General features: G+C 31.8%; 2 protein-coding genes across 3 annotated transcripts in view; one reads left to right on the top strand and one right to left on the bottom strand.

The window, feature by feature from the left end:
- The first annotated feature begins 244 nt into the window (after positions 1-244).
- On the top strand, positions 245-3,985 carry LOC132121125 (steroidogenic acute regulatory protein, mitochondrial-like). 2 transcript variants are annotated; one of them, XM_059530297.1, is made up of 7 exons: positions 245-338; positions 421-525; positions 1,169-1,305; positions 1,396-1,554; positions 2,706-2,890; positions 3,622-3,715; positions 3,819-3,985. In XM_059530297.1, exons 1-7 carry the CDS (start codon positions 275-277, stop codon positions 3,927-3,929), a joined length of 855 nt encoding a protein of 284 aa, XP_059386280.1. In that variant the 5' UTR covers positions 245-274; the 3' UTR covers positions 3,930-3,985. The 2 variants fall into 2 exon arrangements, with proteins under 2 accessions (XP_059386280.1, XP_059386281.1); XM_059530298.1 differs by having other exon boundaries at positions 275-338; positions 1,399-1,554.
- Positions 3,986-9,840: 5,855 nt separating this feature from the next.
- Positions 9,841-16,244, bottom strand: part of LOC132121172 (A disintegrin and metalloproteinase with thrombospondin motifs 14-like) — a 50,616-nt gene continuing 44,212 nt past the window's right edge. The window contains exons 18-22 of the mRNA XM_059530356.1: positions 15,983-16,115; positions 15,701-15,908; positions 11,564-11,675; positions 11,321-11,416; positions 9,841-10,247 (exon numbers count right to left, since the gene is read on the bottom strand). Of these exons, the coding sequence (XP_059386339.1) occupies positions 9,841-10,247; positions 11,321-11,416; positions 11,564-11,675; positions 15,701-15,908; positions 15,983-16,115 (956 nt within the window). The remainder of the gene's footprint in view (positions 10,248-11,320; positions 11,417-11,563; positions 11,676-15,700; positions 15,909-15,982; positions 16,116-16,244) is intronic.

Raw genomic sequence — 16,244 nt, 5'->3', positions numbered from 1 at the left:
AAGTGTTACCAACAAATGAACACATAACTGTTTTTATTAATAATAAATCAATATCTTAACCCAGCTGTTTCGGACAGACATGAAGGTGACAGAATTGTGATTTTATAGATTCCAGTGACTTTAAACAGTGCAAACCTACATTCTTGTTCCTCCTGAATGTGGCCTTGGAGGCAAAGCCAAACTGAATCCTATCTTGTAAATGGAGCCGTTATCTTCGTCTCTGTCCTTCAGCGGCTCTATAAAAGCGTCCCGTGGCGTCCTCCTCCTCGCCAACATGCTGCGGGCCGTCCTGAAGCTCTGCTGTGGAATCACATACCCACATCTACGGAGCATGACAGGTGTCTGACCGAACACTGCAGCTCGATGCGTGAGCTTGTGTTTGTACTGTGTTTTATTTGTGGTGTCTTCACTGTTCTGCAGGTCTGCAGCGAGCAGCTCTGGCAGCGTTCGGCCAAGAGATCGCACACGTACAGAGCCGAGGACGAATGGCCCTTCCAGCATGGAGCTCTTTAAGATGGACTGAAAGTGAGTCCAGTTTCCATCCAATACTCCAGCACAAAATCAACAGTTTGGAGCATAAAAAAATCTCGTCTGCTCACCAGGGCTGCATTTATTTGATCAAAAATACTTTTTGAAATATTATTAATATTAAAAACAGCTGTTTTCTATGTTGATATATATTGAACTGTAATTTATTTCTGTGATGCACAGCTGAATTTTCAGCATCATTACTCCAGTGATCTTCTGAAATCATGCTTAAGAAATATATGCATGCGTGTTGAAAACAGTCGTGCTGTGCAATATTTCCGTGGACACTGCGATGCATTTGATCTTTCAGTAGTTTTTGTTGAATTTAAAGTTCAAAAGAACATTTGAAATAGAAATCTTCTGTAACATTATAAATGTCGTCACTTTGTATGTCCTTGATGAATAAAAGATGAATTTCTTTCAAATAAAATAGTAAGAAAAGAGAATAAGAAAAAGAAACGCTGACGATGATCCAAAAAGCATGTTCAGATTCAGTGATGGATGAAAATCTGTGATTTATAACACACTTTCACTTACATTCGATCACATATAGAAACAGTGCAGGGTCAGCGATGAGATGTAAGTATTATGTAATATATAATTGTTCAAAAAGCTAAAACTTGTATGTGAATGTCTTCAGAGACGGAGCCGGCGGAGCAGAAGTCGGCTGCATTGGCCGATGAGGATGTGTTTTATCAGAGACAAGGAGAAGCAGCGCTGAATGAAGCTCTGAAGATCGTGGAGTCGGAGGACGGATGGAAACTGGAGATGGCTGAGGTGACTGTCTGCGAATCTGAAATGTTCTCTTGATGTGCAGATCGTCAGAATGTGTTCACAGAGGAAATCATGAACATCTTTTTCCTTTAGGAGAATGGAGATGTGATCTATAGCAAGGCTCTGACGGGCAACAGGAAGGTTTTCAGATTAGAGGCTGAACTGAACGCATCTCCAGAGGAACTTCACGACATCTTATTCTTCAGAGTCGAGGAGATGCACGAATGGAACCCCAGCATCAGACGCATTAAAGTAAGACATACATATCTATTTTAATATCTTTAATATTATATTTTCTTATTTTTTATTAATCAAGGATGCATTCAATTGATCAAAAGTGACATTTATAGTGTTACAGAAGATTTCTATTTCAAATAAATGCTGTTCTTGTGAACTTTGTTATTCATCTGTGAATCCTGAAAAAAATAAAATGCATCAGTTTCCACAGAAATATTGCGCTGCACGACTGTTTTCAACATTGATGATAATCAGAAATGTTTCTTGAGCAGTAAATCATCATATTTTCATGATTTCTGAAGATCATGTGACACTGAAGACTGGAGGAATGATGCTGAAAATACAGCGGAGCATCACAGAAATAAATTACACTTTAACACAGATTCACACAGAAAACTGTTTAAACTTAAATTAAATTTCACAAGTCTAATGCTGTTATTCTGAAATGATAAACTGAGGAATTTCCTTCCGAGAAGCATCATTTATATAATTGTATTTATAAACATGACAGAAAACCATTCCAATGCTTTCTACTTTTAAGAATACTGTGTTAATAATAAAATAAAATAATAAACAGAAATAATAATGTACTACTGTATTAAATAAAATTTGAACAACTAAAACATAATTATCACGTGGTGTTTAGTATATATTTGGAATCTCTATAACTGTTCTAATGCAGCAATGCTTATTAATATGAAAATTATCCATAAGTAGTGTATACTATGAATAATAAGTAAATACATTGATTCTCCACACCTAGTGATGCAATCAATAACCCGAAGACTGAAGAGAGAGGAGACACAAACACATTAAAATAAGCATGTAATTAGTTTGTAACTTGTGTGCATCTTCATCTTGAGACCAGTGTGTCTGTCTCTGGATAATCAGCTGAAGTGGGTTGTGTTCATGTGTCCTCAAGTCATTCACTCCATATCATAATCACAGTAATTACTAGATGATCTGAACAATCTGCTCAGACTCAGAGTTATGCGTTTCCATGGGTTCAAATGTAAAACAGCTCAACTTTCCGAGTTTGCTTTTTGTATGAAAGACATGAATCTCACAGTATAATTATTTTGTTTTCATTGGTCTCTTTATGTTCCCGAGAAATGCGGGAAATAACCACGCTTTCCAGCATTCAAACAAGCACGTTTCTTCCGCAGGTTCTGAAACACGTGAGCAGGGACACCATGGTAACCCACGAGGTGTCGGCGGAGACGGCGGGAAACCTGATTGGCCAGCGGGACTTCCTGAGCGTCAGGCATTTGTCCAGGAGCGAGTCACGTGTGTATCTGGGCGGAGCCGCGACGCGGTTGGAGTCTCTTCCGCCTCAGCATGGGTTTGTCAGGTAGAAAAACACCTGAGCTCCTGAATCATTCACAAAAAAAAAAAAAAAACGCTACTTTGCAATTTTACGTGAACTAAGTCTCCAAGACATTGCATACAGCGCTCGAGCCGTATGCACCAAGGCTAAGACGCGTTGCACATGTTTTTCTATCAGTGCTAATCACCATCCACTTTATTAAAAGTGGAAGCTTTCCTGTAGTTATTACATGTTTGCATCGATGGGGTTAATAACTGAGGACAGTTTTACTTTTTAGGGTGAATTATTACTTTCATGTACATTTTAATTATTAGTTAGCCTACTATAACTGGACACGGTATTGAAGTAAATGTAATTAATTACTGTATACTTCTTTTTTGGATACTCTGTTTTACAACTTTTACTCTCACTACATCTTTGAATGAGTGTCTGTCTATTTACTCCTCTACATTTGTAACAAGTGTTACACATTACATTGTGCATGGCACCTAACAGTTTATAAGTGATATAGCAACTACATGACATTGAAAGTATAATGAGCGTTTTGGCCTTACTCACCCTCGACTTAAGTACGCGTAAAAACCTTTAAGTTCTGTCAGATACTCTAAGACTCAGGTTGTTTTAACAATTGGCAACTAAGGAAGGTGTCTGTACTTTCACTCAAGTATGGGTTTCAGCTACTCTTCTGAACTGCACATAATCTGAAAGTAGTTTCTCGTGGTAAAGCCTGTGTGTTTGGTGTTTGTTGTGTTCAGAGCTGAAGATGGACCCACCTGCATCATCCTGCATCCGCTTCAGGACCGTCCCGACCGCAGTCGCTTCATCTGGCTGCTCAACATGGACGTCAAGGTACTAAACATACATGCTTTATGATTTATCAAGAGCAAGTCTTGCAGTGCAGAAGATGTGCTGTGAAGTGTTTCTGGTGTTGAACATGTCCTTGTGTGTTCAGGGTTGGCTGCCGCAGTCACTAGTGAACAAGGCTCTTCCTCGAGCACAAGCGGACTTCACTAAACACCTGCGACGAAGGCTGGCCACACAACACCCAGAAAACAAGAGGTGATGAGAGACGCTTCTGTCCGACTTTAACACTATAGGAACTCATCCATGCAACATACACCTCAGACGAACTGATCAAAGTCCCGTGGAAGACAACAAAGCAGCAAATCAAAAAGAGAATAAAAAAATATTTTTTACAGGAGCGTCATTTTAGTATCATTTTATTTATATTTTTTTATTTTTTATATTTGTATGAATGTAATTTTAGTTAAACTATAAGTCTGTCAGTAGTTTAGTTTTTGTTTGTAATTCTTATTGTTTTTATTAAATATCTATATATTGTATTGGTTTTTATTTCAAGTTACGCTGAACGAAAATTAGAAATATAAACACACAATTTTGATTTTATTCTCAAATATAGTCTCTCAAATTTACATCTTGCAATTCATTTTTTTTTATAAAACAAAATAAAAAAACAAATAAAAAAATTAATTGCAACTTTTAATGTGAGTGTTATATATATAAATGAGTATTTTTTTAAACGTCTATATACTTTGTTTTATTTTTATTTTTTGTTTTTTTTTGTACATTTTTTTTTATTTTTCGTTTGAATTTTTTTGTAATTTTAGTACATCAAGCTAAACTTAATGAGAAATGTTGCCTCGACAAATAGCTGAAATAAGTTTATTTTATTTCAAGCAACAAATGAAGTGAAGTTCAAATGTGCTGCAGTGATGGAAACAGGAAAAAGAGCAGCACACGGGTTTGGAAAAACATGAGTGTTAATAATGACCGAAAGATTTTTTGGAGAACTGTTCCTTTGGCCTTCATTTGGGAATCATACAGAAGTCTTGTCATCATTCAGATCATCTCAACCTCCGTCTGACAGGCCCTGTATGTTTCACTGCGGATTCAACACTTCAAAAGGACAAATGAAATGTTGAAGGGCTCTAAAGAGACAATCTCAAGAGTCGACTTTAATCTCTAATAGTCTGAAAATCAGCAGAATGGTCAGAACGACTGGAGAACATCAGCAGAGCACAATGACTCCATTCAACCGTCTGAAAAGAGTTTAGACACGCCTCAAATCCACAATATAATGAGCTCTGAACCTATAACACGCGCCAGGGTCATAGCACTTTATTTTGTAGTGCAACTTTAAGGAATCGTTCACTCAGAAACAGAAAGATCTGTCATTATCTAAACCTTCATGTCGATCAAACTCTAAAAGTATGTTGAATGCAAGAAAAGTAATGTTCAGAAAACAGTTATTCATAAATCTGTCAAGTGTCATGCAGCATTTTAGATGTACTATAGATTATAATATATATAATTTTATTAAAAAGGGTTGTATTAAAATACTATTGAAAACATAATTTTTAAATAATGTCTATTGCTCTTTTTTAATAAAATTGTTTTTTAATAAACCCGTCAAGTATTATGCGGCATTTTTGGATGAACAAATTTTTTTTACAAATATATACAAACTATAACAAAAATTACAAATAATTTAATAAGAATGATTTTATTAAAATATAATTTTATTAATGTTTTTTAATTAAAATATAAGTATTAAAAATACTATTAAAATAATTTAAAACAATCATCTGCTGGTATAATTTTTTAAATAATTTTATTTAAGAATTATTTAAGAATTAAATTTAAAATAATATAAAAAATAATTACAAATTTGCTAATTAATCATTTTGATATTCTCAAATAATATTGTGTAACAAATCGAATGAAAGATAAATTAAAAATGCTTCCTTTCCTTTCCATCTGCATTTTGCCAACTTCTTTGTACCATCTTCCCTCCAGATGTCAAAACAGGTTCAGATCTGTTGCTGCATTAAAAAACATGGATTTATTAGTATATTACTGGATACTCTATTTCAAAAATGCATTATTATTTAATTAATATTAGTTTTATGAAGATGCACAAATCATAATGCACTGCGAATTAACATTCTGTCTTTAGGAAACCAGCTCACGGCAGAAAAAAAGGTAATTGCAACTTTTTTATCTCACAATTCTGAGTTTATATCTTGCAATTGAGTTCATATTAATAACAAAAATAAAAAAAGTATGAATTGTGTGATATAAACTCAGAATTGCTTCTTTAATATAATGGTTACCACATTAGTCATGTTGTTTGCTAATGGAGAATTAGAGAAATATTATTATTAGATTTTCTTAAGTTTCCCAAGCATGTTTCGAACGTGCAAATCATCAAATAAAAATCTGAAATAAAAACTCCACTTTTCCTTTCAATGTGTATACGTTCATGTATTTCATCATCCTACAACTTACAAATTTAATAAATATTAACACTTAAAGCTCTCATTCATGTATATACAAGTACTATACAATACAGAAATACGGTTAAACCACGTGAGAGACTCTCGCACCTTCTGAAAACCTGCAACTATTTACAATATATACAAAACATCACGAGGGTTTAAAAGCAGATGCAAGCTCACAGAAACATGAACTCAAACAGAGGAACTGCAGACGAGGAGGTTGTTGTTTCACATCTCATTGATGAACATCGGCGTCTACAACGTCTTGCTTTGTAACACTTCAGTAGTTTTGTGTAGGTCAGATTCATGAAAATATGAAGATGTACAAGAAATACATTAATGGCTATGTACACAATAGATTACTATAATAGTATAGAATACACTATAATAATATAGTAAAATATACCCAAAAAATGAATTATATCTAAAAATAATTGGCAGATAAATTTTAATAAAAGCACATAAATTACTAAGATGAAAACTGAAAATAAAATACATGTATTTATGCATTTTACATATATGTATATATATATATACACACATGCACACATACATATATACTGTGTGTATATATATATATATCAAATAAAATCAAATAAAAAATTATCTATCAAATAAAAATTAGAAAAGCAAAATTACTATATATTAAATGTATTTATAATTGCATTATATATATATTTTTATATATATTTCCAATTAGCTTATGTGTGTGTGTGTGTGTATATGTATATATATATATATATATATTTACACTACCGGTCAAAAGTTTGGGATCATAACAATTTTTTATATTTTTTACAGGAGTTTCTTCTGCTCATTAAAACTGCATTTATTTAATCAGAAATACTCTTTCCTGTGATGCGCAGCTGCATTTTCAGCGTCATTACTCCAGTCTTCAGTGAATAAAAAAGTTAAAAAGAAGAGCGTTTATTTAAAATAGAAATCTTTTCTAACGGTATACACTACAATTCAAAAGTTTGGTGGTCAATACATTTTTATTCTTTCTTTTTTTGAAAGAAATTAAAACTTTTATCCAACAAGGATGTGTTAAATTGATAAGAAGTAATAGCAAAGATTTATTAATTAAACCAAAAATATAAATTATATAAATTATATTTAAAGGATATTAAAATAGAAACCATTATTTTATATTGTAATATCATATTGCGAGATTAACAGGTTTTTTTTCTGTATTTTTAATCTAATAAATGCAGCCTTGATGAGCAGAAGATAATTTTTTAAAACATTACAAGTCTCACTGATCCAAACCTTTTGATTATTAGTGTATGTATATATATATATTTAAGCTTTGTTTTTTACATTTCAAAATAGACATAAATATATATAAATATATAAAAATGCATATTTTATTTCAATATTTCTTTACATTTTGAATTTGCTTTTATTTTTATATTTTCATTTTTAGTAATTTTGTTATGTGCTTTTCTTATTTGTATGTTTATACAGTACAGACCAAAAGTTTGGAAACATTACTATTTTAATGTTTTTGAAAGAAGTTTCTTCTGCTCATCAAGCCTGCATTTATTCGATCAAAAATACAGAAAAAAATTTAATATTGTGATATATTATTACAATTTAAAATAATAGTTTTTAAATGTATTATACTTTAAATGATCATTTATTTCTGTGATGCAAAGCTGAATTTTTAGGATCATTATCACATGATCCTTTAGAAATCATTCTAATATGATGATTCATTATCAAAGTTGGAAACAGTTCTGCTGCTTCATGTTTGTTCAGAACATGTGATACTTTTTTAGGATGCTTTGATGAATAAAAAGAAAAAAAAAAGAAGAAAAAAAAGAAGCTATGTTTTTAAAATATAAATATTTTGTAATAACAATATACACTACTGGTCAGTAATCTGGGGTCAGTAATTTTTTTTCTTTCTTTTTTTAAAATAAAATCAATACTTTTATTCAGCAAGGATGTGTTAAATTGATAAAAAGTGATAGTAAAAAAAAAATATTATTAGAATATATATTATTAGAATTCTTTTTTTTTTTTTAATAAATGCAGTTCTTTTTAACCTTTTATTGATCAAATATATGAGACGGCAGAACTGTTTCCAACACTCATAATAAATCAGAATATTAGAATGATTTCTAAATGATCATGTGATCGACTGATGTTACATGTGACACTGAAGCTGGAGGAATGATGCTGAAAATTCAGCTTTGCATCACAGGAATAAATTATTTTTTTAAAGTATATTCAAATAGAAAACTATTATTTTAAGTTGTAATAATATTTCACAATATTACTGTTTTTTCTGTATTTTTGATCAAATAAATGCAGGCTTGATGAGCAGAAGAAACTTCTTTCAAAAACATTAAAAATAGTAATGTTTCTAAACTTTTGGTCAGTACTGTATATATATATAGCTTTATTTTTTTTCATTGTAAATTTCAGTAATATTAGTACTTAAAAATATTTCAGTTAATTGCCAGGACAACATTTAAATTCTAGTGATTTTACTAAGCCACTATTTATTTTAATTAATTTCCAATTAATAGTTTTAGATAAGTGGTGTATTAAAACCGTGTGCTCTGTCACGTGCTGCACATTTTGACAATATTTTCACATTGAATCTCCAACAAAAATGATCATATACTATAGCAATTTTAGCGAAAGGATTTGGGGAGATGACTGTTATTGTGTTAATAATTATTTAGAAACAGCAGAAACGAGTGCATTATTTGATCTCAGGTCATCTATTAACGTTCAGGCATCTGTTTCTACATCTCGCCGAGTCAAGCTTCTCTCTCGCCTCTTCTTTTGCTCCTTTCTCACTTCCTTCCCTTCACTCAGCTCACTCACAAAGGTCAATAGCATACTATAATGTATGCTACTGTGGTTCACAATCATGTCTGGGATCATTTGAAAGGTGTGCGATGCTCTCAATCTCACAAGAAGCAGACTAAAAGGTAGGCTACTAAAGAGTTTAGAGATATGTTGCTTATTGTAGAGAATGTGCACTTTCATGCAAATTACAGTCTGTACCCAAAGGTGTAAATGCTCCACATATAGGACTTAATCAAAGCACATTTCCAATTGTTAGTTCCTGTCTCCGTTTGGAGGAAGCTGCGAGATGACCAGGGCACTTTTGTATCTTTCTGAAGTCAGGTCTAGAGACTTAGATTCATCTTGGCATAATACATGTTTAGCTGACTAATAATAAAATTGTTAGATAAAAAAGTTTGTCAAGACAGCCTGAGAAAGCCGGACCAGAAAGTTTGAAAAAGTTCGAAAAGATTGCAAAGCTTAAAAAGTTGATTTCAATCTGGATTTGTTGCCTTGTTTTTTTTTGTCTGACAATAAAATGGAGCTAGATTAGTATTTAACTTAAAGGAAACCTTGGATATCTTCGTTGAACTCTGCTAAAATCGGTCAATCACAAAACTACGTCAGAGTTACAAAGCAAACGTATGCAGCTAGACTCAAAATAACGAATAGCGAATAACGATGTGCTACAGCCACAAACACGCTAAAAAGTGAAGAGCAGTCCTGAACACACACACAAAAAAAACACGGATTGAGCCACTGCGTTTCAAGAACAGCACCGTTCACCGTTTTCAACACACGGAGCAGAGGATTGTGGGTAACGTAGTTCGTTCTGAGGTAACCGCTAGCTGCTGTCTGATTGGTCGGCGATCATGTGACCAGCGAGTCCACAGTGGTGCTCTGGTTCTGGAGACCGTCTGGAGGTAGAAGTGAGGTGACGAGCTCCGGATGAGACGTGCTCTCGTCCGCTTTCGGGCTCGAGGAAGTGGGTCGTGGTGTCTGGGTGGCTGCTGTAGGGGTGTGGATGTGTGTAGATGGAGATACAGACGTCTGAGGCTGCATCTGTTGTGTCGGGGCGGGATTCGTTTGAAGTAGATGAGGGAAAGTGAAATCCGGTAGCCAAGAGAAGGGAGGATGAACGTCTGGAGAAACCGTACTGAAACCCAACTTCCTGTTACAGGATTCGCAGCAGAGCTTCTGATATCCCGGGATGGAGCAGTAGCGCGCCAGAACCTCCATCTGACAGAAGATGGACTTATCACCCAAACACGGCTCATCTGGAAGAAACGTTTCAGGACGTAAACATATTATGTTAAATATAAACTAACTTACATTATATATAATGAAAATATATTTATTATATTTACATGGGTATATGTGAATTTAAATATACAGTAGCTAATAATATTAATACAAGATTTGTTAATATAATAAATTCATTTTATAACAGGATAACAGGAATAATAAAAATCCCATCCCAATTAAAACGCCATCAATTGCATATATGAATATATTTAGATCAGTATTCGTTAACTTAACTGTACGGTAATTAGTAAAATTACTCAAATAAATATATTTTAAAACAAAAATAATAAAACAATCAAATATTTTGTATAAATTAAATATATTAATATGTATTTAGGTGAGTATTCATTCATTTAAATATACAATAACTCTTAAAACAATTTTATTATAATATAATTATATTATAATATAATATAATAATAATATAATATTTCTAGAATTTATTTTTATTAAAATATAAAAATTTTATAAACTGCAATTATATTACTGATTTAAGTTTTATCATAAGTACTGATTGGCACACACTGTAAAAAACATGAATATATGACAATATACTACCATCCAGTTTTTAATACTTGATACATAAATTAATACTTTTATTAATCAAGGACACATTAAATTGATCAAAAGTGACAGTAAAGACATTTATAACGTGACAAAATATTTCTATTTCAAATAAATTCTGTTCTTTTGAACTTTCTATTTCATCTGTGAATCCTGAAAAATTGACAATTTCCACAAAAATATTAAGTGTTTTCAACATTGATAATAATCAGAAATATTTCATGAGCAGCAAATCATCATATTAAAATGATTTCTGAAGATCATGTGACACTGAAAATTCAGGTTTACATCACAGGAATAAATTACATTTTAACTGATATTCTCACAGAAAACAGCTATTTTACATTGTAATAATATTTCAGAATTTTTACTGTATTTCTTGTCAAATAAATGCAGTAAATGTGAACGTGTCAGTGAATAAACACAGAAGTGGATCACTGGCCTGATCAATAATCAGTATCTGTATTGATGAGTCACTTACTAGAGATTTTATCCAGAGTGTTTTCCGGTAGTTTCTCCTCCTCAGTGGTCAAATTCTCCAGGGAATCTTTAGTGGGACTGGGTAAAGACGGTTCTCCTGGGGGAAAACACCACAGAGACACATTTCCTGTCAGACAGGAAGTCACAACAGGGTCAGAAAGACTGGTTTGGAAACACTAAAGCCTCCTAAAGCTGTTGACAGAAAGGCTCATCAGCGTCTTATATGATCTTGTGTTTGCTTCACCTGTGCAGGGAGGAAGCTTGCAGACGGACATGGATTCGGGTTTGTTTGCATCACACTGTCCGGAGCAGATGACCTGACGCTGCTGGATCCCTTCACCGCAGCTCACCGAACACTACAGGAAACAATCACATCCAGACAGGAAACACAAACATCTTCATGTGCATGAGGTGCATGAGGAAATATGGGTGTGAAGCCAGTCATAAGGGTTTAAATTGAGATTTATACATAATCTGAAAGATGAATAAATACATTTTCAATTGATATATGGTTTGTTAGGATCGGACAACATTTGGCTGAGATACAACTACTTGAAAATCTGAGGGTGCAAAAAAAAAATCAATAATGATAATAATAATTTGGAGAATATTGCCTTTAAAGTAGTCCAAATGAAGTTCTTAGCTATGACGGCGTTTTAGTTGCACGTTGAATTTTTTTTTTTTTTTTTAAAGATTAAGATTAGGAGATTAAAGTCGTAATATTTGAGAATAAAGTCGAAATTATGAAAATAAAGTCAACTTTAATTTCTAATATTTAAATTCTTGAAACATTTCAACTTTATTCAAAGTTTAACTCGATTTATTTATTTATTTATCTATTTATTTATTTATCATTCTCGAAGTGTTTCGACTTTATTCTCATAATATTTAAACTTTATTCTCAAGGTATTTTGACTTTATCTTGTAATATTTCGACTTTATTCTCGTAATATTTCGACTTTATTCTCAAAGTATTTTGACTTTATTCTCGTAATATTTTGACTTTATTCTCGTAATATTTCGACTTTATTCTCATAATATTTCGACTTTATTCTCATAATATTTCGACTTTATTCTCATAATATTTCAACTTTATTCTCGAAGTATTTAGACTTTATTCTCAAAGTATTTTGACTTTATTCTCGAAGTATTTCGACTTTATTCTCAAAGTATTTTGACTTTATTCTCGTAATATTTCGACTTTATTCTCATAATATTTCAACTTTATTCTCAAAGTATTTAGACTTTATTCTTGTAATATTTCGACTTTATTCTTGAAGTATTTCGACTTTATTCTCAAAGTATTTTGACTTTATTCTCGTAATATTTCGACTTTATTCTCAAAGTATTTTGACTTTATTCTCGTAATATTTCGACTTTATTCTCATAATATTTCAACTTTATTCTCGAAGTATTTAGACTTTATTCTTGTAATATTTTGACTTTATTCTCGTAATATTTCGACTTTATTCTCAAAGTATTTTGACTTTATTCTCGTAATATTTCGACTTTATTCTCGAAGTATTTCGACTTTATTCTCAAAGTATTTTGACTTTATTCTCGTAATATTTTGACTTTATTCTCGAAGTATTTTGACTTTATTCTCGTAATATTTTGACTTTATTCTCGAAGTATTTCGACTTTATTCTCAAAGTATTTTGACTTTATTCTCGTAATATTTTGACTTTATTCTCGAAGTATTTCGACTTTATTCTCAAAGTATTTTGACTTTATTCTCGTAATATTTCGACTTTATTCTCAAAGTATTTTGACTTTATTCTCGTAATATTTTGACTTTATTCTTGAAGTATTTAGACTTTATTCTCGTAATATTTTGACTTTATTCTCAAAGTATTTTGACTTTATTCTCGTAATATTTTGACTTTATTCTCAAAGTATTTTGACTTTATTCTCGTAATATTTTGACTTTATTCTCGAAGTATTTCGACTTTATTCTCAAAGTATTTTGACTTTATTCTCGTAATATTTCGACTTTATTCTCAAAGTATTTTGACTTTATTCTCGAAGTATTTTGACTTTATTCTCGTAATATTTCGACTTTATTCTCAAAGTATTTTGACTTTATTCTCGTAATATTTTGACTTTATTCTTGAAGTATTTAGACTTTATTCTCGTAATATTTCGACCTTTTTCTCGAAGTATTTCAACTTTATTCTCATAATATTTTGACTTTATTCTCGTAATATTTCGACTTTACTATCAAAGTATTTCAACTTTATTCTCATAATATTGACTTTATTCTCATAATATTTCGACTTTATTCTCAAAGTATTTCGACTTTATTCTCAAAGTATTTCGACTTTATTCTCAAAGTATTTCGACTTTATTGTCAAAGTATTTCGACTTTATTCTCAAAGTATTTTGATTTTATTCTTGAAGTATTTCAACTTTATTCTCGAAGTATTTCGACTTTATTGTCAAAGTATTTCGACTTTATTCTCAAAGTATTTTGACTTTATTCTCGAAGTATTTCGACTTTATTCTCGAAGTATTTCGACTTTATTGTCAAAGTATTTCGACTTTATTCTCAAAGTATTTTGATTTTATTCTCGAAGTATTTCAACTTTATTCTCGAAGTATTTCGACTTTATTGTCAAAGTATTTCGACTTTATTCTCAAAGTATTTTGATTTTATTCTCGAAGTATTTCGACTTTATTCTCGAAGTATTTCGACTTTATTGTCAAAGTATTTCGACTTTATTCTCAAAGTATTTTGACTTTATTCTCAAAGTATTTCGACTTTATTGTCAAAGTATTTCGACTTTATTCTCAAAGTATTTTGACTTTATTCTCGAAGTATTTCGACTTTATTGTCAAAGTATTTCGACTTTATTCTCAAAGTATTTCAACTTTATTCTCGAAGTATTTCGACTTTATTCTCAAAGTATTTCAACTTTATTCTCGAAGTATTTCGACTTTATTGTCAAAGTATTTCGACTTTATTCTCGAAGTATTTCGACTTTATTCTCGAAGTATTTCGACTTTATTCTCAAAGTATTTCAACTTTATTCTCAAAGTATTTCAACTTTATTCTCGAAGTATTTCGACTTTATTCTCGAAGTATTTCGACTTTATTCTCAAAGTATTTCGACTTTATTGTCAAAGTATTTCGACTTTATTCTCGAAGTATTTCGACTTTATTGTCAAAGTATTTCAACTTTATTCTCGAAGTATTTCGACTTTATTGTCAAAGTATTTAGACTTTATTCTCAAAGTATTTCAACTTTATTCTCGAAGTATTTCGACTTTATTGTCAAAGTATTTTGACTTTATTCTCAAAGTATTTTGACTTTATTCTCGTAATATTTCGACTTTATTCTCATAATATTTCAACTTTATTCTCGAAGTATTTAGACTTTATTCTCGTAGTATTTCGACTTTATTCTCGAAGTATTTCGACTTTATTCTCATAATATTTCAACTTTATTCTCGAAGTATTTAGACTTTATTCTCGTAGTATTTCGACTTTATTCTCGAAGTATTTCGACTTTATTGTCAAAGTATTTCGACTTTATTCTCAAAGTATTTTGACTTTATTCTCGTAATATTTCGACTTTATTCTCATAATATTTCAACTTTATTCTCGAAGTATTTAGACTTTATTCTCGTAGTATTTCGACTTTATTCTCAAAGTATTTCGACTTTATTCTCGTAATATTTTGACTTTATTCTCGAAGTATTTCGACTTTATTCTCAAAGTATTTCAACTTTATTCTCAAAGTATTTCAACTTTATTCTCGAAGTATTTCGACTTTATTGTCAAAGTATTTCGACTTTATTCTCAAAGTATTTTGACTTTATTCTCGAAGTATTTCAACTTTATTCTCGAAGTATTTCGACTTTATTGTCAAAGTATTTCGACTTTATTCTCAAAGTATTTTGACTTTATTCTCAAAGTATTTCGACTTTATTGTCAAAGTATTTCGACTTTATTCTCAAAGTATTTTGACTTTATTCTCGAAGTATTTCGACTTTATTGTCAAAGTATTTCGACTTTATTCTCAAAGTATTTCAACTTTATTCTCGAAGTATTTCGACTTTATTCTCAAAGTATTTCAACTTTATTCTCGAAGTATTTCGACTTTATTGTCAAAGTATTTCGAAAAATGTAAATAATAAACTATATATGTTCGCACTGAAGTTTTTTTAAATGATTATATTATTAAAATTATTTTTTTTTTTTATTATTAAATGCAACTATTTATTGTTGTCTTTTACTAATCTCCTTTTACTGCTGTTTAATAATAAAAGATTCACAGTGATTTCTACCTCAATTTAAGGGGGTTTTAGGCACCAAATCACAAAATGACTTGCTCAGGAATCTTATTTTTTGTTTGTTTGTCTGCTAATAAAGCCTCACCTGTGACCAGGCTCCAGTCCTCCACTGAGACGGGCAGGTGCTGCTGTTACAGGCTCTGCGGGTCTCAGGACGCTCCTCGCTGCAGTATTTAGTTTGAACGGGTCTGTTGGTGCCGTTCTGGAGCGGCTGCATGCACTGGACCACACGAGACTGATATCCTAGCTTCCCGCAGGACTTACTGCATGGACCCCACTCCTCCAGCACCCACCTGCACACAAACACACACCTCGCTCAGGATTCAGCCAGGTCTCAGGTGACTCTTAATGCTCGTGTGGGACTCACGTGGGCTGGCTGCAGCTGTTGGTGTTGCAGCGTTTACGGATGGGTTTGGGCTTTTTACTGATCTCGCAGAAGTTCCTCTGAACCAGACGCCCGTCGCTCTTCCTCCGACAGCCGTATTTAGTGTACTGGACACCTGAGGAACACGTGCATTAGCACTTACATGGTTTAATATATGCATTCATACACTACAGGTCAAACCTTCGGAATGAGGATGATTTTTTCGAAGTGGTTGTTAAAAAAAGTATCTTGTGCTTATCAAGAT

This window comes from Carassius carassius, chromosome 39, assembly GCF_963082965.1.
Source record: "Carassius carassius chromosome 39, fCarCar2.1, whole genome shotgun sequence".
Classification (NCBI taxonomy): Eukaryota; Metazoa; Chordata; class Actinopteri; order Cypriniformes; family Cyprinidae; genus Carassius; species Carassius carassius.
The sequence above is the reverse complement of the archived record's forward strand: the minus strand, read 5'-3'. Positions and strand labels throughout refer to the sequence as shown.